Here is a 27,069-nt window from a genome sequence, read left to right as displayed (position 1 = left end):
TGCCAGGCAGTACCAAATCCTGTAATGACTTAGAGCAGCAGAGTTAGAGGAATTGAGAAGGAGTGGCAGCCTCGAGGGCGCCTGGTAGCTGCTAATTGGGGGTGGTGATGACAGAGGAGGTGGCAAAGCTGCAGCTCTGAGCCACTTGCCCAACAGAGATTCTGGCTTCTGCTGGGGAGACAGGGAGGGGTGGGAGGAGGGTTTGGAGACGAATCTACTCCCAAGAGGCCTTGGACCTGTTCCCTCCATCCCCACCCCACCTCCAGGCTTGTGGGAGACTGGGTGTGGTTCTAAAGTCAAATCCCTCTGAGGGTGGGGATGAGGGGGTGGGCCTCCTGTGAGCTGGGGACCAGAGGGGGATGGGGGTATCACCATTTTAGTCCTGTGCGAAATGCCTCCTGCTCTGAAATCAATCATCTTGGCTATTGGGATCGACTGTGTTTGGGTGGTTCTGTCTTGGACCTTTAACAGTTTGGGGGCTCCTTTTGCCATCTGTGAAATGGGCCAAGTTCTGTCTTTGCAGGTGTGCTCCCCAGCTCACTGTCTTTCTCTGGGCTACAGTGAGGGCAACACAGAACCACTTACGGTTAGTTCTTCCTGTTCGTGGGTGTTAAAGATTGGAGACAATAGAATAAGAGGCACACAGACAGAATTGGAAAACAAAGGTAGAAGATCCAAAAGCCACATGCCCTCCAAAGATTATGATTTATCAAATCTGTAGTAAGGCCTGGGGATCGCATTTTAAAGTTTTTATTTATTTATTTATTTTTAGAGAGCGAGAGGGAGAGAGCAGGGGGAGAGGGAGAGAGCAGGGGGAGGGGCAGAGGCAGAGGGAGAGAGAGAATCCCAAGCAGACTCCATGCTGAGCGCAGAGCCTGACATGGCTCTTGATCTCACGACCCGTGAGGTCATGACCTGAGCCAAAACCAGGAGTTGGACGCTCAATTGACGGACTCACCCAGGCACCCCATTTTTTAAAAAGATTTTATGTATTTATTTAGAGACAGAGCGTGAGTGGGCATCTGTATCTTAAAGCAGCTCCCCACATGATTCTGAAACACCCCCAAGTTTGAGAACCACTGGTGTGAAGGAAGGAGGAAGGAAATACACCCCAGACCTAGGCCATCACAGTTGTTGTCAGTGACCACCAAGACAACAAAAAGGAAATAAGATAACGTCATTTTCATGTTCTTTTCTTTTCTTTTTGTTTTTCATTTTCATTTTCTGAAATGAGGAAGGGTATCAGTTTTTCAGGGTAGACAGACATCTTCATGGTGCTGATTTCTGAAAGAATGCCATTATGTGTATCGCGTGACAGAGGACACCAAATGATATGATGGACAATATGGGGCAGGAGGGATGCTTTGCATCCCTCAAGGGTCTGTTGCGCCGGTCGCCCCCGCAGCTATGGCCCCTGCAGGGGGCAGCAGGCCCACTCTGCATTAGGACTTGCTCACCCTGAGATGCCTTCCCTTCCTGCAATCAGCCGGGAGGGTGGGGGGCATTGCCAGGAGGAAAAGTGAGGTGACTTTGAAGAAAGGAGCAGGTGTGGGGGATGAGAGATGGTGGTGGTTCTCCTGGGCCTGTGCAGTAAGTTTGAAGGTATAACCTGAATCGAGTGCCTAGGTGACCAACCAAGTGAAGAGTTTCACCCCAAGGCACAGGGCACTTCCCTTCACAGTGCCCCTAAAGCACAGCATCTGGGTGATTGAAGTGACAGGAGGAGGGAGAGGTAAAGGGGAAAAACTGGTTAACACCACCCAATGCTGAGAAGACCTGAAGCTCCTTTGTAGACAATACAATCAGTTGGGGGAAATATTTGCAACATATGTGACAAATGGTTAATACCACAAACATATAAAGAACTTGCATAAAGGGCGCCTGGGTGGCTCAGTCGGTTGGGCGGCTGCCTTCGGCTCAGGTCATGATCCCAGGGTCCTGGGATCGAGCCCCACGTCGGGCTCCCTGCTCGGTGGAGAGCCTGCTTCTCCCTCTCCCTCTGCGTGCCTCTCTACCTACTTGTGCTCTCTCTCTCTCTCTGTCAAATAAATAAAAAAAATCTTTAAAAAAAAAAAAAAAAGAACTTGCATAAACACTAAGAGAAAGGCAAACTCTCCAGTAGAAAAATTAGCAAAGCATATATGAGTATGCAGTTCAGATCACCCATAAACATAGGAAAAGATGTTCATTCTCACTAATAATCAATTACGAGTTAATTACCTTCTTTTTACAAGTTAATTAACTTAATTCAAGTTAAAACAACAATGAGATATCATCTTTTGCGTATGTAAATGGTAAAGCTGAAAAAAGTAATGAGCCAGTATTTGGCGAAATGCATGTAGGGTGGGGAATACAGGGACTGACAATATTTATGGCTGTTCGGAGTCTTAGTAGCACAGTCTGTCTGGAGGATAATTTGTCAGCATGAAAAACCTTAAGAATCTATATAACCTTTGGCTAAGGATTCTATTTCCTGGAATTTATCTTAAGGAAAGAAAAGCAGGGATGTATACAAAGATTTATATGTAAGGGTATTTAAAACAGTGTTATTAATTACATTAAAACTTGGAGGTAATTATAAATGTCCAAAATTAAGAATTTGCTTTTAAAACCATGGTTTATCTGTATGATGGGATATTATGTAGCCATTTAAAATCAGGTAGTAAAAGAATTTTTAATTATGTAGAAAAATGTGAAGTGGATATATTGTTAAGTAAAGCATGTAAAAAAGCAGGTTCCAAAATAGTACTTATGGTGTCATTCCAGTTACATTAAAAAAATTTTAAGAAACAAATAGAAAAGACTATATGATGCGCTGAAAAAATCCAGAGAGCAGACACCAAATGATAACAATGGTTATCTCAGGAAGGCATGATTAAGGACAGTTTTTAGTCTCCTTTTTGTGCTTTTCTGTGTTTTCTTTCTTTTCTCTTAGATAATGAACATGCTGCTTTTGTAATCAAAAGAAAGTACCAGGAACATGTTCTTTTTTAAGCGAATCTGCCAGTAAGGACTCCTGCTACATTGAGGGCTGGCTGTGGGGGATAAACTTCGCCACACTTCCTGCTGCCTCAGTTTAAATCTTCCTTTCTCCAATCTCTGCATCCTCGCCAACATCTGTTGTTTCCTGAGTTGTTAATTTTAGCCCTTGTGTGAGGTGGTATCTCTTTGTGGATTTGGTTTGTGTTTCCCTGATGCCAAGTGATGTTGAGCTTTTTTTCATGGGTCTGTTAGCCATTTGGATGCGGAGAAAAGGGAACCCTCTTACACTGGTGATGGGAGTGCAAGCTGGTGCAGCCACTCTGGAAAACAGTATGGAGGTTCCTCAAAAAGTTAAAAATAGAGCTACCCTACGACCCAGCAATTGCACTACTAGGTGTTTATCCACAGGATGCAAGCGTAGTGATTCGAAGGGGCACCTGCACCCCAATGTTTATAGCAGCAATGTCCACAATAGCCAAACTACGGAAAGAGCCCAGATGTCCAGGGACAGATGAATGGATAAAGAAGATGTGGTATATATCTACAATGGAATACTACTCAGCCATCAAAAATAATGATACCTTGCCATTTGTAGTAACGGGGATGGAATTAGAGGGTATTATGCTAAGTGAAATAAGTATACCATATGATTTCACTCCTGTGTGGAATTCAAGAACAAAACATGAACATAGGGGAAGGGAAGGAAAAATAAAATTAGATAAAGACGGAGAGGGAGGCAAACCATAAGAGATTCTTAACTCTAGGAAACCAAATGGGTTGCTGGAGGGGAGGTGGGGTGGGGATGGGGTAACTGGGTGATGGGCATTAAAGAGGGCACTTGATGTATTGAGCACTGGGTGTTATATGCAACTGATGAATCACTAAATTCCACCCCGGAAACTAATAATACAGTATATATTAACTAAATTGAATTTAAGTAGAGAATTTTAAAAAAAGAAGAAAAAGCATTTTCCTTTCTGTAGGCACTGGCTGCCTCCCAGCTGCGTGCTCGGTGCTGAGTGGGGTCTGTGAGAGTTCTTACTCTCCAGGCTCTTAGAGGCTGGTTAGTGGTGAAGGGCTAAGGTGCATGCCCAGGTCATTTGCTATAGAAATGCCTTTGGCCTTTGTTGTGTTCAGCATTTTGATGTTAATATATAAAGATCGTATAGGGGCATCTTGCTGAGAGTGCCTGAGATCTGCTTTCCTTACCTGAAGCCCTAATACCCCTCTTTGGACATTTACTTGGTTAACATGTGACTGATAAGTCTCAGTAGCCTCAACGCATGGCTGGGCCCTATGCAGAGGGAAACGCAGAAGTCACCCCCTCTGTCTCAAGCTGATAGATCCATGTGACATACTGGCCTGCGTCAGAGAATCCTAAGAGGGCGAGCTGGGATGGAGGTAGGGACCTGAACGAGACATCTGGTCCAACCCTTCATTTTTCAGATGAGAAAACTGAGGCCCCAAGAGAGAAGAGAACTTGGTAGTTGGTGACATACCCAGGACTCTTAACCTTGTGCTCTGCCCACATTCATAGCCCTGAGTGTTTGGGAGAGGTGATCTGAGACATTGTCAAGTAATGGCAAGGAAGCAAACTTTGGGATAAAAAATTCACTGAAATTCTGAGAAACAGAGGATGGCAAGGAACTGAACATATCATTGAAGAAGTTGCAACAAGAATTCCTAGGACGTTAAGATCCAGGGGGACAGGGACACCTGGGTGGTTCAGTCAGTTAAGTGTCTGCCTTCAGCTCAGGTCATGAACCCAGGGTCCTGGGATCGAGCCCTGCATCGGGCTCCCTGCTCAATGGGGAGTCTGCTTCTCCCTCTCCCTCTGCCCCTCCTCCCTGCTCGTTCTTTATCTCTCTCTCAAATAAATAAGTAAATAAAATCTTAAAAAAAAAAAAAAGATCCAGTGGTACAGAAGAGAACCAACAAGAAATAACTGGTCATGATTGGTTCACACACCCACATTCACATACACAGACACACATAGTCAGTTCTTTGCAGAGCCACTTGTTTGGTGTGTATTTTAGGAAAGTGTAAAGACCTTTTTATCTCCGAGGAATTTCTCCACTTGTCCACTGTGGGCCTAAACTTGCCACCTCGAAGCCCTTCTTGGTCAAGGATGCTGTTAAAATATGAATGTGTTGCTTTGGAAGGAGATCAGGTAACCCTTGGGAATCCTTTATCACTTTCTGTGAATTATGGAAAGGATCCCAGAGTGATGTGGGCCACGGGGAGGTGAAGGTTCACAGGAGACAGGCTGGGCACAGAACTCTGCACCAGAGGGGAGGAGACTGGCAAGTCGGGAGGGAGGGATTGTAGAAGATAAACTGCTCATTTCACCGTTTCCTGAGGATGGCCCTGGACCCCCACAGGAATAGCAGAACCTCAACCATCTTGGATTTTTCTGTCTTCCTTTGCAGTCCCGTTCTTGCTCTGCACTGTGAGCTCATGCTTAAGGTCTCATCCGTTATGGTCCAGCCTCTTGGGCTTTGCCAGGCTTCAAAGGCCAATTGGCTGACGTTTCTAGGATCAAGCTAGCTGACCTGTTCTGTTGAAGTTCTTTCGCTAATCAAACGTACATCTGATTATCAGGAACCAGGTGGTGAGAAGGGGGCCCAGGCCAAGTGAACATCGTTGTTGGCTGACCACTTGCTTTCCTCTTCCCTCCGATCCCACAAAGAGGAGAGGAAAGGACAAATGTAGCTTTCTGATGTATTTCCTTGACAAAGTGGCCACTTTGCCACTTGCCAGCAAGGAAGTGAGGGAGAGAGGTGGTGACTTGGGGCCTCCACAGAATAGAGCATTCGTGTCTCGCTCTCTGCTTCTCCAACTTTGGTGAGCGGTCTTCCCTTTGCCTGTCTGGATCCAGTTTTTTCTGCCAGGCCTGGTTCAAATCCCGCTAGCTCCATAAGGCTTCCGCTGACCCCCTGTCAGCTGGTACTTGTCCTTCTCTGCAGTTTCTGTTTGTCCACTCACTTGACCCTGAGGCAGATATCTCGTACACACCCATGCCATGATTCTTTTTCCATTAGTGTGTGTTTCATCTCCCCAGTAAGCCTTGCAAGTTGTGGGGTGTGTCATGCTTAGAGCACTTAGGACACTGACCAATAAATGAGGAATGGAGGGATGAATGAGAGAATGGATGGATAGGGGAATGGGCACTCGGGTGGATGGTGGGGGTGGTATAAGGGGGCGGGGAGCTAGGCAGGTGAGTGGGTGGAAGGCTCCAAGCCCAACACTGTATTACGGAACCTACTTCATGTCAGCGTCCAGAACCTAGACTTTACACTAAGGGATATGCCAGAGGACACTGAGCTGTATTTTCAGTCAAAACCGTTCTCTGTATAGCCAAGTCCCCCTTAAATCAGGCCTCCCTTATTTCAGGTCTTGGACTTGTGGGCTCAGGTTCATTTGACAACAACATCAAAAGGTGCTTATACTTAAAAATAGATTCGGAAAAGTAATCATACCTCAGCCTGACTTGGCTGTGCTCAACAATTCCTTCCTTTTTGTGCTTTAGGAGGTTTTCTTCGGACAGGAAAAAAAAAGGCCAGAGGAAGGAAGTTAGTCTGCAGGGAATCCAGTGAGCTAACCGGTGAGCGCAGCTACCCTAGGCCAGCATGAGCAGACCCTGTGACTCTGGACGGGGCCGCCGGTGGGTCAGGCTTCGGCTTCCTGGACACTTGTGGTCCCTGATTCTTATCCTCTGTGTATGCCTTACTGTTGACCCTGACCTTGGCTTGGTTGGAGTGACTTCTTGAAAGACTAGATAATAATTTTGAGAATGTTTTCTGCTTATCTCTCTCACTCTCTCTCTCTCTTTTTTTTTTTTCCATTTATAGTTTGGAACTGTTTGGGGATCAGCAAAGGGCATGTTGCCACATTGTACCGTGTACTTCTCAGATTGTGTTTCCTGGAACTCTCAGGGTTCTACGAAGCCTGTTAGGCATTAGGGGGTGGGCTCTGAGTCGGTGGGTTCCCAGTGCCCCTCCCCCCAAGGAAGCACAGTTTTTTTAATCTTTTTTACCTGTTGGGCTTCTGTGCAAGATGTATTGGAGAGAGGGTTCCACACCTCAAGCAAATTTAAGCACCGATGTCAGAAGACTACAGAGGTGTTGGCAACATGGTCAGAGAGGAGAAGCAGGTTCATCAGCCAGCAGGCTTGGCTCACTAGCTGGGAGAAAGGGCCGTTTGAAGGGCTCTAGGCACTCTGTGTTTGCAGGTCTGGTGCTGATGTTTCTGTCTGCTCCGGAGTCTCCGCTTGCCTCGGGCTGGTTTGGATGCTGCTCCTGTACGCCTCGCACTCGTGCTTGCCTGCCTACTTCTTGATGTGCTGCCTGCTTGGTTTTTGGTAAATTTTTGCTCCTTACCCTTATCTCTGGCCTGGAATTCTGACCTGCTTCCTGCTCTGATTTCTGGTAACTTTATATTTCTTCGCCCTATTTTGGCTTCCCGGCTATCTGGTTTCTTGCCCTGTCCTTGAGTAACTGTGTCCCAAGTGTCTTCTGTCTTCCTGGATCCTGGCATCACCTGGGAACCCTGCTTTTCATCTGCCATGGTCCCCCCCAGCCCTATCTATTTGTAAGCTGGGATCTGAGGATGCAGTTTGTTGGGGCTGAGTCGGGTTCAAGGACAGGCTGGGATTGGAACACGGGGACCAGGATCTGGATGTGGTGATCCAGTAGATGGAAAGAAAAAAGACTTTATATCCATGGAGAAGTCACACTTCACATAGTGCTTTTATACACGGGTCTCATTTCATTCTCATTACAGTCTGGTGAGACTGGGACATTCTTATGTCTATCTTAACACACAAAGGATGTGATTTACTGAAGGTAGAACTGAAAGTAGAACCTGGGTCTTTGGACTCTTAAATCCTGGGCTAGGGCAGAGGGGATAAGAACAGGTTGAGTGCTAAGGCAGTGAGGAGAAGGATCTTATTCATGGGAATTAGAAGTAGCCTGACTAGGGGTTGGATGTATTGGTAATAGGAGGGAAATAAGAGGGAGGGCAGCCACAGAGGCCCTACAGTCAAAGGTGGCCAGGCAGACGGGTGAGGAGGGGCTCCATGACACCATCCCGACAGGCTGTTGCCATGGGATCGGGGTGTGAGTCCTCTGGGATCGGGCTGATCTGGTTTCTACAGACTACAGATTTGAACTGCCTTTTTTAAAAAAAAAAAAAAGATTTTATTTATTTATTTTGAGAGAGAGTGAGAGAGAGACAGAGCATGTGCTGGGGGAGGGGCAGAGGGAGAGAGGAGAACCTCAAACAGACTCCACAAGCAGCCTCCGTGCTGAGCGCAGAGCCTGATGTGGGCTCAATCTCATGACCCTGAGATCATGACCTGAGCCAAAATCAAGAGTCGGTTGCTTAACTGACTGAACCACCCAGACGCCCATGGCCCATGCCTTTGAAACATGTTAGCTGGAGGGCCCATTCCCTCACCTGCTGGGCTGCACTTGGAGTGGCCTTGACTGGGAAGCATCTAAGCATTATCCCTGCTCCATGGCCCTGAAAACTTGCAGGGTAATTCCAGAGGAATCATGGCTTATTGTTCTACAGTGTGGGGAGAGGAACGATTCTGACCGCTCGGGGGAACCGGGAGGAGGAACCTGGTCTCCACATCCCTGTGCCTTGGAACGCTTCCCATTTGCCACCACTCCGCTCACATGGCATCTCGTCCCTGGGTTTGCATTCTATGCAGCCCTGCCTCCTCTCTACCTTAATAAACTGGTGACTTTGGGTTAGGTTACTAAACTCATGGACGCTTTAAAGTTGACTGAGAAAGGAAGTGAGTTAGGTCCGCTCTATTCCTAGACCTTACAAAACACCTTAGCAGCCCGCCTCTGGTGGTGCCAGAGCAAGTCTGGTTGGCTGGGGCTTACCATGGAAGGTAGGGGTGGGTGGGCAGAGGATTTGGTCTCCTCGATGCAGGTCCTGATGGGTGCATTTTGTTTTGAAAATGAACACCAACAATAAAATCAAATAAAAATAAGTCTGCTTTTTATGTTCACTGTCCATGTGCAATTCTAAATAATATCAGTGATCAAATACTCCTCTCTTCTGGGGTGGGCCCCTCTCCCCACTGCTTGGTACACTACTGAAACTAGAGTCAGGAGATGTGGTTTCATGTCCAAGCCCCACTGTCGGGGCTGGCTCCCTGGCCAAACCATCAAGTCACTTCCCTTTGCCTCTGTTTTATTTTCTGTGAAATGGAACTATGAAGAATACCTGCAAATATTAAAAGAGAGAATAAATATAAAATTAGCTTATAAAGAGAAAAGCTGCATATAAATGTAGTATCCACATTGTTACACAAAATCTAAATGGTATGAGATCTGGGTCATGTTCAGGTTATTCTTCTTTGGCAGTGAAGAATTTGGGGGTGATCGAGCCAGGCTCTTCCATGAAGTTGAGGAGCTGGTGTTGGAGAGGTAACACTGTTTTTGGCACTGAGAAACTGTTCTAGGTTTATGTCTTTTCATCTGACTCCTGGGCAGACAATAGGGCACCCTCATGGGGTGCCACCCTGGGCCCTGCTGAATTGCTGAACGAGGCCCATCTGTCTCACTCTCTAGGCAGGTTGCTCCATCTTCCTGGGGTGCTGAATGAGTGAGGGGCTGAGCCCTCTGCTGGGAAGAGGGGTGTGTTCCTGACTTAATTGCGGGAGAATGTGCTGGCAGAAATACGGAGACTAGTTTGTGTCTGGTGGATTGCCTGTCCGTCACTAAACCATGCTCTGTGACTTCTGCAAGCCAGCCCGAGGCACAGAGATACACACAGCCACACACACACACACACACACACACACACACCGCCCTATGCCTCCTGCCCTTCTACAGTGCTAGATATCTGGTAAAGGCCTTTCTCAGGCATCGTTAGGATTTCCCCTGTGACGTGGGGACCCCCGCTTGACAAGGAAGGAAATTGAAGCCCAGGGAGTTGAACAGGCTGCCCCAGGGCAGGGTAGGGCTCTGACTGGAACCCGCAGGGAGAATGAAGGGAAAGCCTTGTACTTCTATGCAGTTTGTCATGGGCTCTTTGGAGCTTTCTTTTTTTTTTTTTTTTTTTAAAGATTTTATTTATTTATTTGAGACAGAGAGAATGAGAGAGACAGAGAGCACATGAGAGAGGGGAGGGTCAGAGGAAGAAGCAGACCCCCTGCTGAGCAGGGAGCCCGATGCGGGACTCGATCCAGGGACTCCAGGATCATGACCTGAGCCGAAGGCAGTCGCTTAACCAACTGAGCCACCCAGGCACCCATCTTTGGAGCTTTCTGACAGAAGCTTTCTGAGGGGAGACCCATCCCATGAGGCTCTGATGGCAGGACCAGGAATTGATCAGCCTGACTGCCAGCCCTTTGCTGCGTGACACCATGGGTTGGGGATTGACTGTTTGCAATGTGGGAGGGGGTGGGGCAGGAGGATTGCAACGTGCATGCTTTGCACATGTGTGTTAATGTTTCAGCATTCCCATAATTTCTGATTTAGTATTGGCAATGACTTCCATTAGAGATTGGGTTCCCTCTCCGGATGGCACCCTGGGTGGCTCTGTCCTAACCTAGAGAGGCCCTCACTGCCTACCCCTTGCCCCCATAGCCTAGCTGGGCAACTTCTGCACTGCGTGCCTGAACCCCTGGCTTTGGAGCATCCTAATGGGCAGATGGGGGCCCATCCATGGGTCAACAGGGCATAATAGAGAGTCGCCTCAGCTCTGATTTTTTTTTTTTCTATCTCAGCTCTGATTTTTGCATTTGCTGTGGATACAGTGACCAGGACGTGCCCGAATGTAAACTTCCACTCCTGGTACCCCCAAAGCCTAGGGTCATCTTCTGTCTTGATTTGGAACAGTTCAATGCCAGACCCGTCAAGCAGAAACTGTCCGGGTGGGAGAGACAACACTCCCCCTCCTCCTTCTCGTACTCCCCATCCTCCTTCCCTCGAATGTCAGATCAAAGAACTAAGGGAGAGGGTAATATATGAATACTGGAAAAGACAAGGCATGAAATGAGTGACAGCAGTACAATTTCTTCTCTGTAAAATGCAGAGAATCAGAAGACTGTTGCCTCCGGTGCACACCAGTCACCTGGGAGGTTTTTAAATAGCTCAGTTCCCGGACGGCAGCCCACCCAGACCCAGGAGATGGGAATCTTTGGGGATAGACCCAGGCAGCCAGGTTTGAAATCCCCTGGGTGATTCCGGTGTACAGCCAGTTGAGAACCATTGCTTGAAGGGTTAAAAGAGTTGGTTAACTGCTTAGGACAAAGATATGGCTGTGCACTAGAATCATAAGGACTTTTAAAATGACACTGATTCCCTGGCCACATAGTACACACCATGTAAATCAGTGGCTTCTGTGGTGTCTCTAGCTTGGCTTTCCTAGGAGCAATAAACTAGTAACAGTTGGAATAGCTATCATTCCTTAGAGCTGACTGTGGGCCAGCATTGCAGATATTTCCAGTCACCATGATTCCCTAGTAGGGAGTCATGATTCCCATTTTACAGATGAGGAAACCGATGCTCAGAGAAGGTAGCCACTTGCCCCAGGTGACAGCGTAAGTTTTCTGAGTCCAAGCCTGTTTGCCCTGGAAGGCTGCTTTTGCTGCCCAAAGCCTCGCAGCCTAGGGGCTGGCCCTCATGGAGCATATTCTACCCTCTTCCCAGTAATGGCCCAACAAGAAGGGCAAACTCATCAATGGCCCAGGCTCTCCGTGGGCTCCCCTTGGACTCCCCAGGGCAGGTTGACCGGAGGATCCCTCCCCCAGGAAGAGAGGGGAGATGAGTGGTGTTGCTTGGTATTTGGCTCTGTTATTCACCCACTCTCAAAATACCTGCTTTTAGTGGGAGGAAATGGCCTGTATATTAGGACTGACCCCCCAGTCACCTCTCATTGCCATAGTTGCTCTCACAAGGAGAAAACTCAACCAGGAAAAGCAAACACTCATTTGCTTTTTTGAGACTTTGAGGAATTTTTAAGTCATGTGATACAGAAAAATGCCTCTGTTTCCCTCATAAGTCAAAGTGGGGGGGGGGCTATCTCAAGGTGACTTGAAATATTTCTCTCTGCTTTACAAAAACTCTGCGCCTGCACGTCTGTGTTTTGTAAGCTTAAACAAAATGCTTAAAATCCTTAAGCTTTGGTTTCACCCCTCAGTCAGCTAGAAAGAATGAGCCCTGTCTGCCCTTAGGGCCGCTGATGCCAGGCCCCTGAGATGTCAGAGAAAAGAAAAGCATGACCGTCCTGACATTGAGAATCACAGTTGCCTGGGACTAGAAGCTTTGTCAGGTGTTTGTTGTCTCCCATTAAGGGAACCAATGTCCCTGAGGCCCAAAGTAGCTCCAAGGGACCAGCTGTGTTAGAGATCTCACTAACTGTGTTCACTTTGGCTTTGAGAGGCCTGGCTTCACTCCACCTGCGTCAGCCCCTCGTGTGTAGACAGCTGGGAGCCGATATCAGGTCGTAAATAGCTGAAACTTTAGAATTAGTAGACAATGTAATATAAATTTTGTTCCATAAAGCCATCCCTGTCCAGCCTAGACCAGCCCCCAAGATCTTCTCTTTCCCCAGAGCTTCCCCTCTACCTGTTGTCTGTGCCTTTGGTCCCTGCCCATTATGCCCCTGTCCAGGGCCCCACACAGGGCAGACACTCAGGCAGCACGGAGTGAATGGAGGATGAGGGGATGGAGAGATACGGGAATATGTGTCTGGTGACGTCCTAAGGTGGTTGCCATAGAATGCTATTTAAGTGTTGGCATATCTATTCCTTGCTTGCTCTACTTGACTTTTTTTTTTTTTTCCACTTAGGTTTATTTTGAAGGCTGTCTCACTGAGGATTATTCTAGGAATGGAGTGGTTCAGATGTGATGCTATTTTCTGAGGTTGAGGCAAATATCTGGAGAATTTCATTGTGTGTAACTCTTACCCCAGAGCCACTAAGAGAGTACATCCTGTGTGTGGAGTACGGTGCTCCCTTATTAAGCCATTAAGCTGAGCCTGAAAACTTTCTGAGTTCTGTCTTAAGCAGTGGCTCTTGTGGGTTCGAGAACATGGGGCACTTGGGGAAAATGATGGAAGAGGGGTGGGAGGACCCAGAAGGGGGACCACTGGCCCATCTCCAGGGATTTTGAGCTGCCCAGCCACCCTGCCCACCTGAACTGAGATGTGAACAGGAGGCTGCTGCCCTTCCCTGTGGAGTGGGCTGTCCTTGGAGTACTCAGAGAAGCTGGCTCAGGGCCACCTGCCATTGGCATGGATGCCATTTCATGGTTGCCGTATTGGTCCCCAGAGTGAAGCATTTCTAGGCTCAAACCTGAAGGGCACGAAGCACAGTCTTGACTTCTATAACTACTTAGTGGCTTTGTGGACAGTGGGCTGAGCACCAGGCTTGGCCATTAACTCTGTGTTGACCTCACACTTGTCACTTGACCTCTCCTGTGCATCAGTTTTCTAACACTTTACAACCCTGTGGTCCCATTAGCCCTCTCACCATGACGAACTCCCACTTATGGTTATTAACAGTGTTAGACTGCCTCCACCCACCCCTGCCTCCACCTGTACCCCACCAACCCAGCCAGCATGTCCTCTGGCCTTGTCGTTACTTTAAGTGCATCGCCCTCATCTTTGCTCTGTTCCCTTACTGAGGACCTGCTTTGGTCAGCTCATTGAGATTTTATTTGTTGGGAGGAGGTTGGGAGCAAAGGTACAAACATAAGAATATAGGGAATATAGAGAAATAACAATTAAATGGATGAATTTGTACTTGTATCCAGATAAGGCAGACCCAAATGAATAACTGTTACCGTTAGTATTTTGACCATGCCGATCTGATCTTTATGTTTTCCCTTTCTAATCTTTACATTACATAGTATAAGTCTCTGGACCCTGTGATTTTACCTAGTGGATACTGGACTCGGGTTCTAACTGAGACTTAGGAACAATGAGGCTGTGTCATCATCATCAAATCAATAACCTTTCAGAGCCTCAGTGGTCACATCGGTACACTGGGAATGACAATACTAACATTCATTCCTAGTAAAGGCAAAGGATTCATATAAACAAAAGGGAAGCCCAGGACCTGCCCCATCTCAGCCACGGGTTAACAGGCAGGTGGGGATGCTGGCTGGTGGCATGACTTGTCCTACCCTCGTAGAATGACTCTGATTTAGTGTGGCCTGGGGGCTGACAACTGGGTCACTTCCTAGATGGACACAGTAACACCCCGATTGTGCCGATCTGTGTCCCCACAGCGGCCAGTTTGCCATTGTGAAGAAGTGCCGAGAGAAAAGCACAGGGCTGGAGTACGCGGCCAAGTTCATCAAAAAGCGGCAGAGCCGGGCCAGCCGGCGGGGCGTGTGCCGGGAGGAGATTGAGCGGGAGGTGAGCATCCTGCGGCAGGTGCTGCACCCCAACGTCATCACGCTGCACGACGTCTTTGAGAACCGCACCGACGTGGTGCTCATCCTTGAGCTGTGAGTGGGTGCTCGGGACCCCTGGCGGGCAGCGGGGGCAGGTGGGGTGGTGGATGGTGCGACCACAGGCCCCAAAGGGCAGCAGCAAGCAGACCTAAGCTCAGCCCAGAGGCGATGAAGTCAGCGGTGGGTGATTTCCCTTGGTTACCGACCCCCCCCAACCCCCACCGCAACCTGGGTCAAAGGTAGGTGGGTTTGCTGAGTAGCAGGGACAGAGGGCTAGGGTCTAGGTCTGGCTTTCATTGGACCCTGGGGATAAAAGGGAAGCAATGGCTGGTGCTGGGGTCGTTTCCTGGCTGGAGAGCACGTGGGAGGACGGTGGGGGGCGGGGTGTAAGAAGGCAGTGGGAGGGAAGGAGAGGCTGCCAGAGAGTGGTCTTCTCTATGAGGAGGAGAGAAGCAAACATCTTCCAGGCTCTGCAAAGCCCTTCTCCAGCGCTTTCCTGGGGGGAGAAAAAATCCCCACATTTGTGCTCTTTGATGCCTTCATTATCATAATAATAGCTATAATTGAGAGAGCCCTACTGAAAGCCAACCATTTGTCAGGTGCTTCATGTTTGCCATCTTATTCAGTCCTCACAGAGACTCTTGAGGAAAGTGTCCTACTAACATGGAGGGGTTCCTTTGGATTCACTGTACTGAGCACTTCTGTTACCTTACTTAATCTTCCTAACAATCTTCTCACACAGAGGTTCTTATTATCCCCATTTTACAGACAAGAACTTGAGTCCACACTGCTTGTGTGGACAGCTATGAGCATGAGGTGGCCTTATGTTGGCCTAGCCGGGGAAGATGTCACAGTCTGGTGATACCAAGACTCCAGGGGTTGGCCACCTGGTGTCCCTCTTGGACGTGTGTCCATGGAATGGGGAGATGGGGCCCTGGCAGACAACAGCGTTTGAGTTGGACTGTGGCACAAGTCACAATGGCTGTGACCAGTCAAGCAGCAAGACCGCTGTTGGGAATGTTCTGAGCCTCAGAGGCATGCATGCATCTGCTGGTTAACAGAGGGGTGGTGGCATTTGTTTGATAATCCCTGACTTTGTGACCTTGGGCAAATCACCTCCCTCCTTTGAGCTTCAGCTCTCATCTGTACATGCGGCAGCCATCCTTAGCCTGCCTACAGGTTGGGTGGACCACCTGACATTTGAAATAAGTCTAATTTGAGAGCTAAGCCCTTGTCTTACCAGGATATAGATTTATGTAGCAGATGGGCATTTGCATACTCTTGCATTTGATGCTTAAATTATCCATCTCACTGTTTAAATGCATAGGCTCACCCCTGCTATTCCTTTCTCACTCCAGCGTCTTCCACTTCTCTCCCATGGACCTCTCAGTCAGTTGCACTAGTTGGCGTAGACACTGCCTGACTCAGCAAGCCTGGGAGCGTCCCGCAGGTGTGGTCAGCCATGTGGACAGCCCGAGGTGTGGCATGCCGTGGGGCTCAGGGTCAGCAGTGGGCACACTGGTTCCCAGCAGAGTGACAAGCCCACCTCTGCTGGGAAGGCGAGGCCACTGCCTTAAAAAACTTTCCAGCAACTGAAAAGAAATTACATTCATAATCCTACTGCCCAAACAAAACACCCATTTGTGTTTTCTGTGGTTCCTCTCAGTCTTTATCTATTTGTATACAATCATTGCACTTGTACAATTTCTTGCTCTACTTTTCCCCCTCAGTTAGCATAATTTCACAAAAAGGTTTTTTCTTTTAACTGAGGGTTTCATGTTTCATTGAATCACATACTTGTATATCCCTATTGTTGGACATTTGGTTTTTATTTCCACAGCTTTTAACCATTACAGATTTTATTGCCATAAAACAACTTTCTTCCCATAATTTCCCACTTTTCTTTTGAATTAATCCTTTTGGATCAATCCCCAGGAGGGGGATGACCAGGCTGACATTTGTGGGGCTCTTGATATCCTTACTTTCACAGGACAGTGTTAGTTAACCAGCATGACCTACAATATAGGAACATTCCTATTTGCCTGCAGCCTTGCCAGCCCTGGGTCATTTGTTTTAAAGCAGGATTCATTATTTATCGACCTTTATAGTTATAAAATGATTCTTTCTTGTCATTTTTATTTTTATAAAATTAAAGAATTTTATTCTTTAATTGCTTGGGAAATCGCCTGCTTCTCCCTGCTCGTAGAACCCTAGGAGTTGGGGTCTGGGGTGCTCTTGAGATGTCCCTGTTCCTCCCAGCAAGGCTCGTGGTCAGCAACGGTTATGTGCCCTCTTCTAGTAAGCTGTCACCGTCCACACCACCAGTTGCACACTGGTCTCACACTGGTGACTTGCATGAGCTGCCATGCTTGCTCAGATGTGTGTATTCATAGTTTCTCTGTCTCATTTTCTTTCAAGCTGTCTCACTGTTCTCAGGGTGCCTGTCTAGGGAGTGCTAGGGATTGCCAAGGCCCTGCTGAAACCATATGTGCCCGGGGTCTGAGAGGGAGGACCTCCTGAGAGAGAAGGGCTTTTCGTGGGCTTTTGTGTTTGGACTTGGTGACCCCTGTTGGGCTGATCAGCAGCCTTTGGCTGCCCGGTCCTCATGGTGCCCTAATAGGTCAATGGGTTTGCCCAGTGCAGAAACATGAGTATTAGTGCCTGCCTGTTCCGTTGAAATGGCAGGTTTTGTGGATGAGCCTATCCCAGTCCCACTGCCCCTCTTAGCAACCTGTGGTCTGGTGCCGGGCATGCTCTGCTTTCTGCTAAAGTGACCGGTGCTCAGAGGACATGCCCAGCCCTGATTTGAGTCCCTTTTAGCTGTTGTTACCCCATCCATGACCTCCTTAGCAGCAGCTGCCTCTGGTTCAGGGCTGTTGAAGGCAAGAATGGGAAGGATTCAGTTTTTCCATATAAGTTGACTTCTGTAGAGCATAAAGGATGTTTTCAAAATCCCAGTAGATTAACTCATGTCATATGTGGAGCGTGCTATGGAAAATGTGTCAGCCCTGGGAGGGTTGGACAGGCCTTCCATCCAGGCCCGTGACGGCTCTGGGGCCTCCCCGACTCCCAGCGAACAAAAAGCAAGAGCCTGGGAGAGTGACCTGACAGAGCACCCCAGGGTGTCGCCAGTGCTTCCCAGTACCCCCAGTTGAGTGCGGCTTCCTTGGCCTGAGCCGCTCCAGCAACATCCTTCCCTAATCACTGCCTCTGCAGGTCGTTTCAGCACACGTTCACAAAAGAGTCAGAAAAGCGTTTCTAGCAGGCAGAGCAACCTGCGAGAAGGAAGATCAGCTGAGCGGGAAAGGGACTGATCCCGGGGATGCTGAGAGGAGAGCGGAAGAGGCTCAGACTGTTAGGTTTTGCTTTTCATCTTTAAGCTAAGGAGGTTTGGGATGCGAGAGGGGAGACATTTGGGAGGAGACAGGGAGATGGGGCTGAGAAACCCTTGGGAAAAGCTATGTTAGGGGGAAAATGAACAAAACCTTGAGGAGAGCTGCCTGAGCATGGATGTGAGTTTCCCCAGCGTGGGTGTCCGGTTTGGACATTTACCCCAGTGAGCTCATCAGCCTCCCACCTTTCCAGGACTCTGGGGGAGATTCTGAGGACCTTTGTGGCTATTCCTTTATCCAAAGGAGACCATGTCTTAACTGGTCTCCTGCCCAGATCACACCTTCAAACAGAGTGGCTGATTACTGCCTCCCAAAGTCCTCACCCAGCCTGGGCCTTCACATCAGCGGCTCTGGGTGACAGGACACACCCCCATTATCATGAGATTCTTTTACACTTAGGCAGCATTCTATTTAAGGTAGGAAGGGTAGGATATGCCTGAGGCCAGAGGCTCACAGGACCCAGCAGCGGCTGGAAGGACAGAAAACAAGGGCCAGGTGGCGTTCTGTGTTTCAGAGGGGGGCACTGTGGATTTGAACATTTGCACAGGGCTCCGGACAGGTCTCTTGCCAATGCCAAGGTGTCACTTCTATATGATACAGAATATTCTATATCATGTTGATAGATTTAATGCTTTTTTTCCCCTTTGTTCTTTTATCCGCCTACCTTCTATTGAATGCCTCTGTTACACAAGGTGCTGTGGAAGCAAAGATAACCTAGCTGGGGAGAGAGACAGACAGGTAAAAACAGCGTGGTATGATGAGGGCTCGAATGCGAGTGTGGCTGAAGGGGATGTGTGAGCACCACCCACTACTTGGGGTGGCTTTGAACTTTCCTCATTGCACCAACTCAGGCTTTATAATGGGGAGACAGTGTGGTGAGAAAGACACATGGTGGGCTGGGGCTGAGAAGATCTGGCTCTAAATCCTGTTTCTGTGACTGACTGTGTGACCTTGGGCAAGTCACTTGCTCCCTTGGCGCCTTGGTTTCTCATTTGAAAAATCAGGACAGGGCGCCTGGGTGGCTCAGTTGGTTAAGCGACTGCCTTCGGCTCAGGTCATGATCCTGGAGTCCTGGATCGAGTCCCGCATCGGGCTCCCTGCTCGGCAGGGAGCCTGCTTCTGCCTCTGACCCTCCCCCCTCTCATGTGCTCTCTTTCTCATTCTCTCTGTCTCAAATAAATAAATAAAATCTTTAAAAAAAAAAAAAATCAGGACAGAAGTCCCATCTACCCCTCCAGGAGGATGTGAGTCTCAAGGAAGAGAATGCTTGGGGAAGCACATTGCACAGGCGGCAAACTTAGAGTAAACTCGGAATCAAATGCCCTTCCACCACTACCACGCCTGGTATCGATATGGTGCGTGGTATTTACTTCCAGGACTTTACCAAGGGTCTCATAGCACTTGTCCAACTCTACAGCAAGATTCTGCCCTCCCGGGGCCAATAGGCTGGGTTTTTCCCTCCTTCCTGTTTTTTTTTTTCTTTTAACTCTTTTTTTTTTTTAATGATTTATTTACTTACTCGAGAGAGAGAGAGAGACAGAGTGCATGAGCAGGGGGAGGGGCAGAAGGAGAGGGGAGGCAGATTCCCGGCTGAGCGCAGAGCCTGATGCAGGGCTTGATCCCACCACCCCAAGATCATGACGTGAGCCAAAATCAAGAGTTGGACGCTTAATCAACTGAGCCCCCCAGGCACCCCATCCTCATTCCTGTTTTGCAAGAAGAAAAGCTAGGCCCTGGGACTCTCCTGTGCCACATCCCCAGGGAAAGGTTGGCTCTATAGGGAAAGATTGGGACCACCGTCCTGGCCCTTTGACCAGACTCAGGGTTTCTCCTTCAGCAGCTAAGAGGGGGCTCCACTTTCCAGCACCTGCCCAGGTGGGAGTGGGGCAGAAGATGGCCTCACCCTTGAGACACATGGAAAAATAGTGCACCAGCCTCATGCCCAACACTGAGGCAGCCACTGTGGGCTGCATCCAGCTGAGCGGCTCTAGCAGACGGCACATTCTCAGGCACCAGCTCACCGGTGCCTCTCTCAGGCTCTCTTCACCCCTTGAGCACCACTCCCCACTTTCTCTAAATATTTACTCAGCATCTATTATGTGGTAGACACTAGACATAAAGATGAGGACCTGATTCACGGCTCCTGCCCTTGAGAAGCTCACGCCCCAGCAGGAGCAAAGGCTTCCGACATTCGTCTGTCTGCCAGAGGGAGCTATTTTTAACCCCATTTGACAGATGAGACTGAGGTGGAGAGTGATGCGCTAGGCAGTGACAGAACCAGCATGCCAGCAGGCGTGCCCGTCCCCTCCCAGGCCAGCCAGCGCTCGGGGACTTCCTGCCACATGCATGCCCTGTGCGCGGCCCCGTCTCTGTGCCTTTGCTCGTGCTGTCTGCCTTGCTCCCTCCGTCCAGGCCCTCCCCGAGCCTCACTGCATCCCCAGCGCCCTCTCCCACACTAACCACATGTGGCAAACAGTAACGTCACGGCGGAAGCCCCTGCTGGTGGAGTGCTGGCACGCGCCGGTCACCGGGCTGAGTGCCTTGCACCAACTCATTTGCTCTTCAGAACGACATGAGCACCAGTCCCCAACAGACACTGCTGAGAGAGGTAGGGCAGCTCGTCTCCCGTCACACGTTAGTTGGAGAAGACAGTGTTGGACGGCGGCCGGGGCCCGGACATGACCTTGACCGCACACTCCCCTGCTGGGAGACCTTGCACGGCCACTTCCCCTCCTGTGGGCCTCAGTGTCCTCATCTGTTATGGAGGAACTGCCAGGTGGTGATGGTCATCATGTGGGAGGGCAGCTGAGGGAGATGGCTGAGACTGCCCTCCCCTTCCCCTTCCCCCGTGGGAGTTTACTCTTGACTTCTGATTATGGTGGATTTCAAACATACACAAAAGTAGAGAGAATAGTGTGAGGAACCCTCATATGCCCATCAACGTTTTGCCAGTCTTGTTTTATATAAAACTCCTACTCTTCCACCTGCCCCCACTCCAACTGTTTGTTTGCTGGAATATTTTAGAGCAACTCTGAGACATCATGTCACTTTACGTATAAATACTCTAGTGTGCATCTCTCGCTGATGATGGTTTTTAAAAATGTGGCCTTCATATATCTATTACATCTGAAGGAATTATCCAGCCGGGCCTCGGGACCACCGAGGCTGTCTACACTCCAGTCCATAGTGATATTTTTCTGATAGACCCAAAGATATCTTCTTACGGTTGTTTTATTTGAATTAGCAACCAAATGAGGTCCATCTACTGCATCTGGTTCTTTTGTGTCTTCTGTCTCCTTTCTCCTATAGCAGTTCTCCTTCCCCTTCTTTCTCGATGCTATTGATTTGTTGGAAAAACTAGGTCATTTGTCCCGTTGATTATCTCACAGCCTGGATTTGGCTTATTCCCTCCTCATGCTGTTAGTAAACTTATTCCTCTATGTCTTGCATTTCCTGTAACCTAATAGTTAGATCTAAATAAGATGCTCTCCGTATTGGCGCTGTTCAAGAGAAATATAATATGAGCCATATATGTGATTTGAGATTTTCTACTAGCCACATTGAATCAGAAGTAAAAAGAAATAGGTGAACTAATTTTCATCGTATTTTTTATTTAATCCAATATATACAAAATATTATTTTAACACGTAATCGACATAAAAACCATTAATGAGATATTTTACATTCTTTTTTCCATATTCCATCTTCAAAACCCAGCATGGTTTTTACACTTACAGCACATTTAGTTCATTCTCAGTGTCATGGTTAGTGTGAAATACAATCCTATCAAAACAATAAAGTTGTGTTTGCAGGAAAATATTTTATACCACTTCAGTTTTTGAATTAAAGTGACTTCAAAATGGGGTGCCTGGGTGGCTCAGTTGGTTAAGCAGCTGCCTTCGGCTCAGGTCATGATCCCAGGGTCCTGGGATCAAGCTCCACATCGGGCTCACTGCTCAGCAGGAAGCCTGCTTCTCCCTCTCCCACTCCCCCTGCTTGTGCTCTCTCTCTCTCAAATAAATAAATAAATAAAATCTTAAAAAAATAAATAAAATAAAATACTTCAAATGAAATAAGATTTAAAATTCAGTTCCTGGGTTGCACTAGCCATGTTTCAGATGCCCAGTAGCCACGTGTGACTAGTGGCTGTTCGATTGGACAGTGTTCATAGAGCACATTTCCATCACTGCAGAAAGCTCTGTTGGATAGCACTGAGTGAGAGGCTTAAGCGGATGTAGGCGTGAGATAAGTTCATAGGTGTTGCTGTGTACTTACCTGTGGTACCCATAGTGTCCTGTGGGTCTGTTTTTCATGATGCTGAGATTGATTAGTGGGTCCGTGGGTGCTTCTGGACATTTTTAAAGAAAGGAGAAAAAGGAAATTTTGGTGCTCTTTGTTTAGGATGAACTAGGTGGCAGGGAATGAGTGATTCCCCCAAACTGGGACAGAAGCCATTCTGGCCATGTAAGAATCATCTGAGGACACTCAGTATGAGATAGTGGTTGAAAGTCATTCTGCCTGGGTTTGAATCCTGACTGCCACTTACTAGCTCCATGACCTTGGGCAAGTCACTTAACCTCACTGAGCCTCTGTTTTTTTTTCAGCTGTGAAATAGGAAAATACTAGGACTTAGCTCATAAGGTATTGTGATGGTTAAATGATATAATGTGCCTAAAGTACACATTATGCACAGAGTAAGTATTCAATGAATATGAATTACTGGTATTATGTTATTGTAAAAATACAGGTTCCAAGGCTTGGGGGCTGGAGAATCTAATTTGTTAGGGTCTGTGGTAGGACCTGGGATCTGCATTTTAAACAGGTTCTCCAGGTGATCCTGAGTTCTTGGACCCCCTAGCCCAGATCCCTTCCCAATATCTTTCCCTGGGACGACCCTTGGCTCTGTCCCAGTCCCAGAGAAGCACATCCTGGCTGGATACCCCAGCATCCATCAGAGGACAAACAAGCTCAGTAGGGTTGTCAGATTTAGCAAATAAATATCCCTTATTTTATCTGGCAACCCCACATCTCTAATTCAGATAAAACTGTAAACCAGTATTTACAAGGGAGGTTGTTTTTGCTCTGTGGGCCTCCATTCCTGCCATACCTACCATAAGGTGCGAGAGTGGGGAGTGTGAGGACAAAAGTAGCATTTTCAGATTTTTAGATGGGTCTAGAATCCATGCCTAGATTCTCTTGAGCTTTGAAGAGGCCATCTTTTGTAAAATCAAAGAAAGGGCTTTAAGAGCCATCCTACTCAACCTGCTCATTTTGCAGGTAAGGAAACTAAGGTCTGCCTGGAAGGTAAGTGAGTTGTCCAAGGTCAGTGGCAGGGCTGGACTAGAACCTAGGTCTCCAGTTTCTGGCCCAGCATACGTTCCTCTTTGTCATCCCAGCACTTACTTCTGTCCTCTGCCCCTTCAGTCATGGGGTGGGGAGAGATAACACCCAGGGTAACCCGAGGCCCCCCTGGTGACTCCCCAAGAGCGGTTCCTACTCTTGTGATCCAAAGGGAAGAATACAGCGAATAGAAGCAAAGTCAGTTCTTGGGTGCTGGCTGGACAGAGCCCCAGAGATGGGTGAGGGGATCCCACTGTCTGTCCAGATGGTGGGGGTCAGGTTCAGGAGCTGCACCCATGGCCTGGCCTCTTAACACACAGGGCTGACCGGGCCTGCCCCCCCTCCCCTCACCGGTGTCTTGCAGAGTGTCGGGAGGAGAGCTCTTCGACTTCCTGGCCCAGAAGGAGTCGCTGAGTGAGGAGGAGGCCACCAGCTTCATCAAGCAGATCCTGGAGGGTGTGAACTACCTTCATGCCAGGAAAATCGCTCACTTTGATCTCAAGGTCAGTGAGGGGATGAGGGAGAAGAATCATTTTAGGAAGAACGGGCCCAGTCACTTCTGACATCACTGCTAGGAAGGGCTCAGTGTCCCTCTGGCCCTCCTCCCTTGTCTTGCCATGGAAAGCTCTGAGCTCCTAGGAAAGAAATGATGCCACAGAAGGCGTCCCTCTCCTCAGTTTCATTTTGCAGATTGGGCTTTCTTCACATAGGGGCTGACTGCAAGAAGCTGCTTCTTCAGACCATAGGTACCTTATCTCTTTCAGGCAGTAGGTGGGGTGTCATTTTTAAATAGTAGACCACTTACAGGAAACGTGAAACCAAACACATTTCACAAGGCTGGACTCTTCAGTAGCCAAGAGCTAACTCATGAGGAGGCAGAAGTGTTAGCGTTCGGGCGAGGACTGCTGAGGTTGGCTGGCTCTCTGCCCCCCTCCGCCGCCCCACAGCCTCCAGCACCCCTGGCCCAGAGGCCATCAGTCTTGGAGCCTAGGGACCGCTGGCTACCCTCCCTGTTCCCATCCCCTACTGCGGCCCAAAACTGCTTCCAAGGGGCACTGATCATTTGTGGTAACTGGTGTTCAGGGTCGAGAAAGTTCACTGTGACCACATAGGACCTCAGAAAGCAAGAGTGTGGTCAAAGTAGAAGGACCAGTTCCCATAGTAACTGAGCTCAGTTTAGTGGACTGATAAGCCTTTACAGACACCCGAAGCATAAAGATCCTCTAACCCGTGATCAGAGGGACCTATTTACTGGGGTGAAGACCTACTCAGTTTTCTATCCAGAAATTCCTGTTTGTTTCAAGCATTGTGCCATGTGCCTGGGTACTGCTGCAGATACAAAACCAGCTGAGGCCCTGTCTGGGCTCAGTTCCTCTTTTCTAGGAAACCTAGTACAGGAGACAGAAAAGATCAACAACTCTAAGTGCTATGATAGAAGGACATATAGGAGAGCTGGGGAGCTCAAAGGAGAAGGCATCAAAGTCAGACTGCAGTATCCGAGAGGGCTTCCTGAAAGAGGTGATATTTGAGTTGAATTTAGAAGGACTGGCAGGGGTTACCAGAGGGGAAGGGTCTTCTAAGGAAGAGAGGCCAGCAGTGTACATGGTCTGGAAATGGCACAATGCATTCAGGGGCGTACAGGCAAAGGGTGGATGTTCCGAATGGCTGGAGAAACAAGCCAGGAGGAGAGCAGAAGGCAGACACAAGGGCATGAGAGCCAAACCAAAGAGGTTGAACTTTACCCTGAGGGATACAGAGTCGGCGGGGGAGCAGGTGATCAGGGGGGTGAGGCGAGCGGAGGTGTTTCAGAAGGATCTCTCTGGCTGGAAGGCTGGGGAGATTGGGGACACCTGGAGGCTGGGGTCCCAGCTGGGAGGCTCGTGCAGTAATCTGGGTGAGGGTGTCCTTTGGTAATGCACCGAGCAGGAAACGGTCTACCTGGATTGCACTTGTGTCTCCCTCCTGACGGTACTATGGACAGTTAACTTGTCGTTTCCTGTGTCTTTACTGGCTCCAGGAGCCTGGCCTCAAAGTGGGCTCCTTTGACTTTTCTCCGCCAGATCTGGTAGAGGTAGGAGGAGTTGTAATCCCATGGGTACCATGACAGCAGTAGCTTCATGCTGTTTAATCTGCTTGTGTGGCCACTGGGGGGTGGGGAGGGCCGGCTTGGAGGCGGCCAGGTCGGGGTTTGGTCTTCATTCTGCTGTATACCAGGATGCAGCTGAACCTCAGTCCTTCAGCTTCAGCGCAGATCATCCCTCCCTGGCACAGTTGTTGCAAGGGTTAGAGAGAAGCAGCATTACGTGCCGGCTCCCAGAGAGCGCTCTGTAATAGTCCCTGCTATTGTTATTTCCCCTCCCAGAGCAGAGGAAAGGAAAACACAACTCTCATTACAGGATTCTGGGCCCATTAGACTAGGAAAACAGGCCTGCTAGTGCAGTTCTCCGTTTCCCAGCAGAGAGCTGAGATTGGTTGCTGCTGGGGCATGTCGGGCTCCTGGGCTCAGTCTGGCTGCTTTCCACGACCTGGAGACAGTCTGGGTTTGCCCCGGATGTGTGCAGGGCGAGGATGCTGCTAACCCCCATCTTGGCCTCCTGTCCTTAGAGCTGTGCAGACTCTGAGCCTTCTGTCCCCTCCGCCCCTGTCCGTGGTCCCTTGGCACAGGCCCAGCTGAGCAACTTCAGGAAGTGATGAGTAGCTGCATTACCTCATGATGGGGTAGACACTTCCTGGAGCCAGAATATGGGTATGCTTACCCCTGGCTGGAACTTTCCCCCAGCTGGAAGGGATGATGTAGAAAGTCCCGCTGGTAGCTTAGAGGAGGGTTCTCGGTTCCATGTTGTTTCCCATCATCCAGAAATCATTTTACACAAATATGTTTTTCTTCCTGATTTTCATTCTCTATGAGGTGCCTCTGCTTTCCTCAACTCTTGTATTCTCTTGCTCCTCACCAAGTGAGTCAGGCTAGCCTCGTGGTCCCATGAACACAGCCGCCCTGTTGTCTCCAGGCCCCTACCCGTGACCTGCTCTCCATGCTCCTCTTCTGGCTTGAAGGAGCAGGTGATGGAGGAGGGGCAGCTCTCGCCTGCCTCTGGAATATACGAACGGCTTCTCCTGGGGCTGCTAGCTGATAAGCTCCTCCTGTGTTTAGTCACGGTGCTAGAGAGGTGAGGCCCTCTCCCGGCTTATGACATGCTCCCAGCCTTGTGGCAGAGAGCAATAAATGGACAAATTAACGTATGATAAGCAGTCTTGGGAAAACAGATCGAGGCAGTCTACTGCCCAGAGATCTGTGATGGGCCCTTGTCATCTGTAGGATAAATGAACCCATGGTCAGCATGGCATTCAGGCCTTTCGTACACTGCCTCAGCCCTGATTCTGACCTCATCCACTTTTCCCCACTCCAAAACACTAGCCCCAGGCAACAAGAGGACAGATCCACATTCTGGCCTTTCTCCTCCTCTGTTCATGCTGTTCCCACCCAGGAAGCCCCTGTTCTTCCTTTCCTCTGTCCATGGACTTCTTCCTGCTCATCCTTCTAGGCCCAGCAGAAAGCCTATTTCCTCTGGGAAGGCGTTACCATCTCTGCTCCCCACCAAAGCATAACTAAGAATGAACCTGCCTCTCTGCTTCTGTTGCCCTTTGTACAGCCCTCTGGTGAGAGTATCTGTCGCTGTCAGTCACTTTCTGCTGCTTATATCTAGCACCGTCCCTGGCACATGAAGAGTTATTCAGTGTTGAATGAGTGAGTAAATGAAGGCATGAACGCCTTAGTAAGACCAATGCATGCATGGAAGGCAAAGGCCCTTTCATGTCACCTGGAAAATGCAAAAGAGGTTACAGGCAGGTTTCAGTCCAATGATGTGAACATTTTTTTTTAAGATTTATTTATTTATTTATTTATTTATTTATTTATTTATTTATTTATT

The 27,069-nt window shown here is 48.7% G+C and overlaps 1 protein-coding gene across 2 annotated transcripts in view; it reads left to right on the top strand.

The window, feature by feature from the left end:
• DAPK2 (death associated protein kinase 2) overlaps positions 1 to 27,069 on the top strand; it is a 113,725-nt gene that overhangs the window by 44,922 nt on the left and 41,734 nt on the right. For both annotated transcript variants that reach the window (XM_034993549.1, XM_034993548.1), the window contains exons 2-3: positions 14,241 to 14,462; positions 23,505 to 23,643. In XM_034993549.1, coding sequence (XP_034849440.1) covers positions 14,241 to 14,462; positions 23,505 to 23,643 — 361 coding nt within the window. The remainder of the gene's footprint in view (positions 1 to 14,240; positions 14,463 to 23,504; positions 23,644 to 27,069) is intronic.

The sequence above is a fragment of the Mirounga leonina genome, unplaced genomic scaffold, assembly GCF_011800145.1.
Source record: "Mirounga leonina isolate KUSES-001 unplaced genomic scaffold, KU_Mleo_1.0 Mir_91, whole genome shotgun sequence".
Taxonomy (NCBI): domain Eukaryota; kingdom Metazoa; phylum Chordata; class Mammalia; order Carnivora; family Phocidae; genus Mirounga; species Mirounga leonina.
The sequence above is the reverse complement of the archived record's forward strand: the minus strand, read 5'-3'. Positions and strand labels throughout refer to the sequence as shown.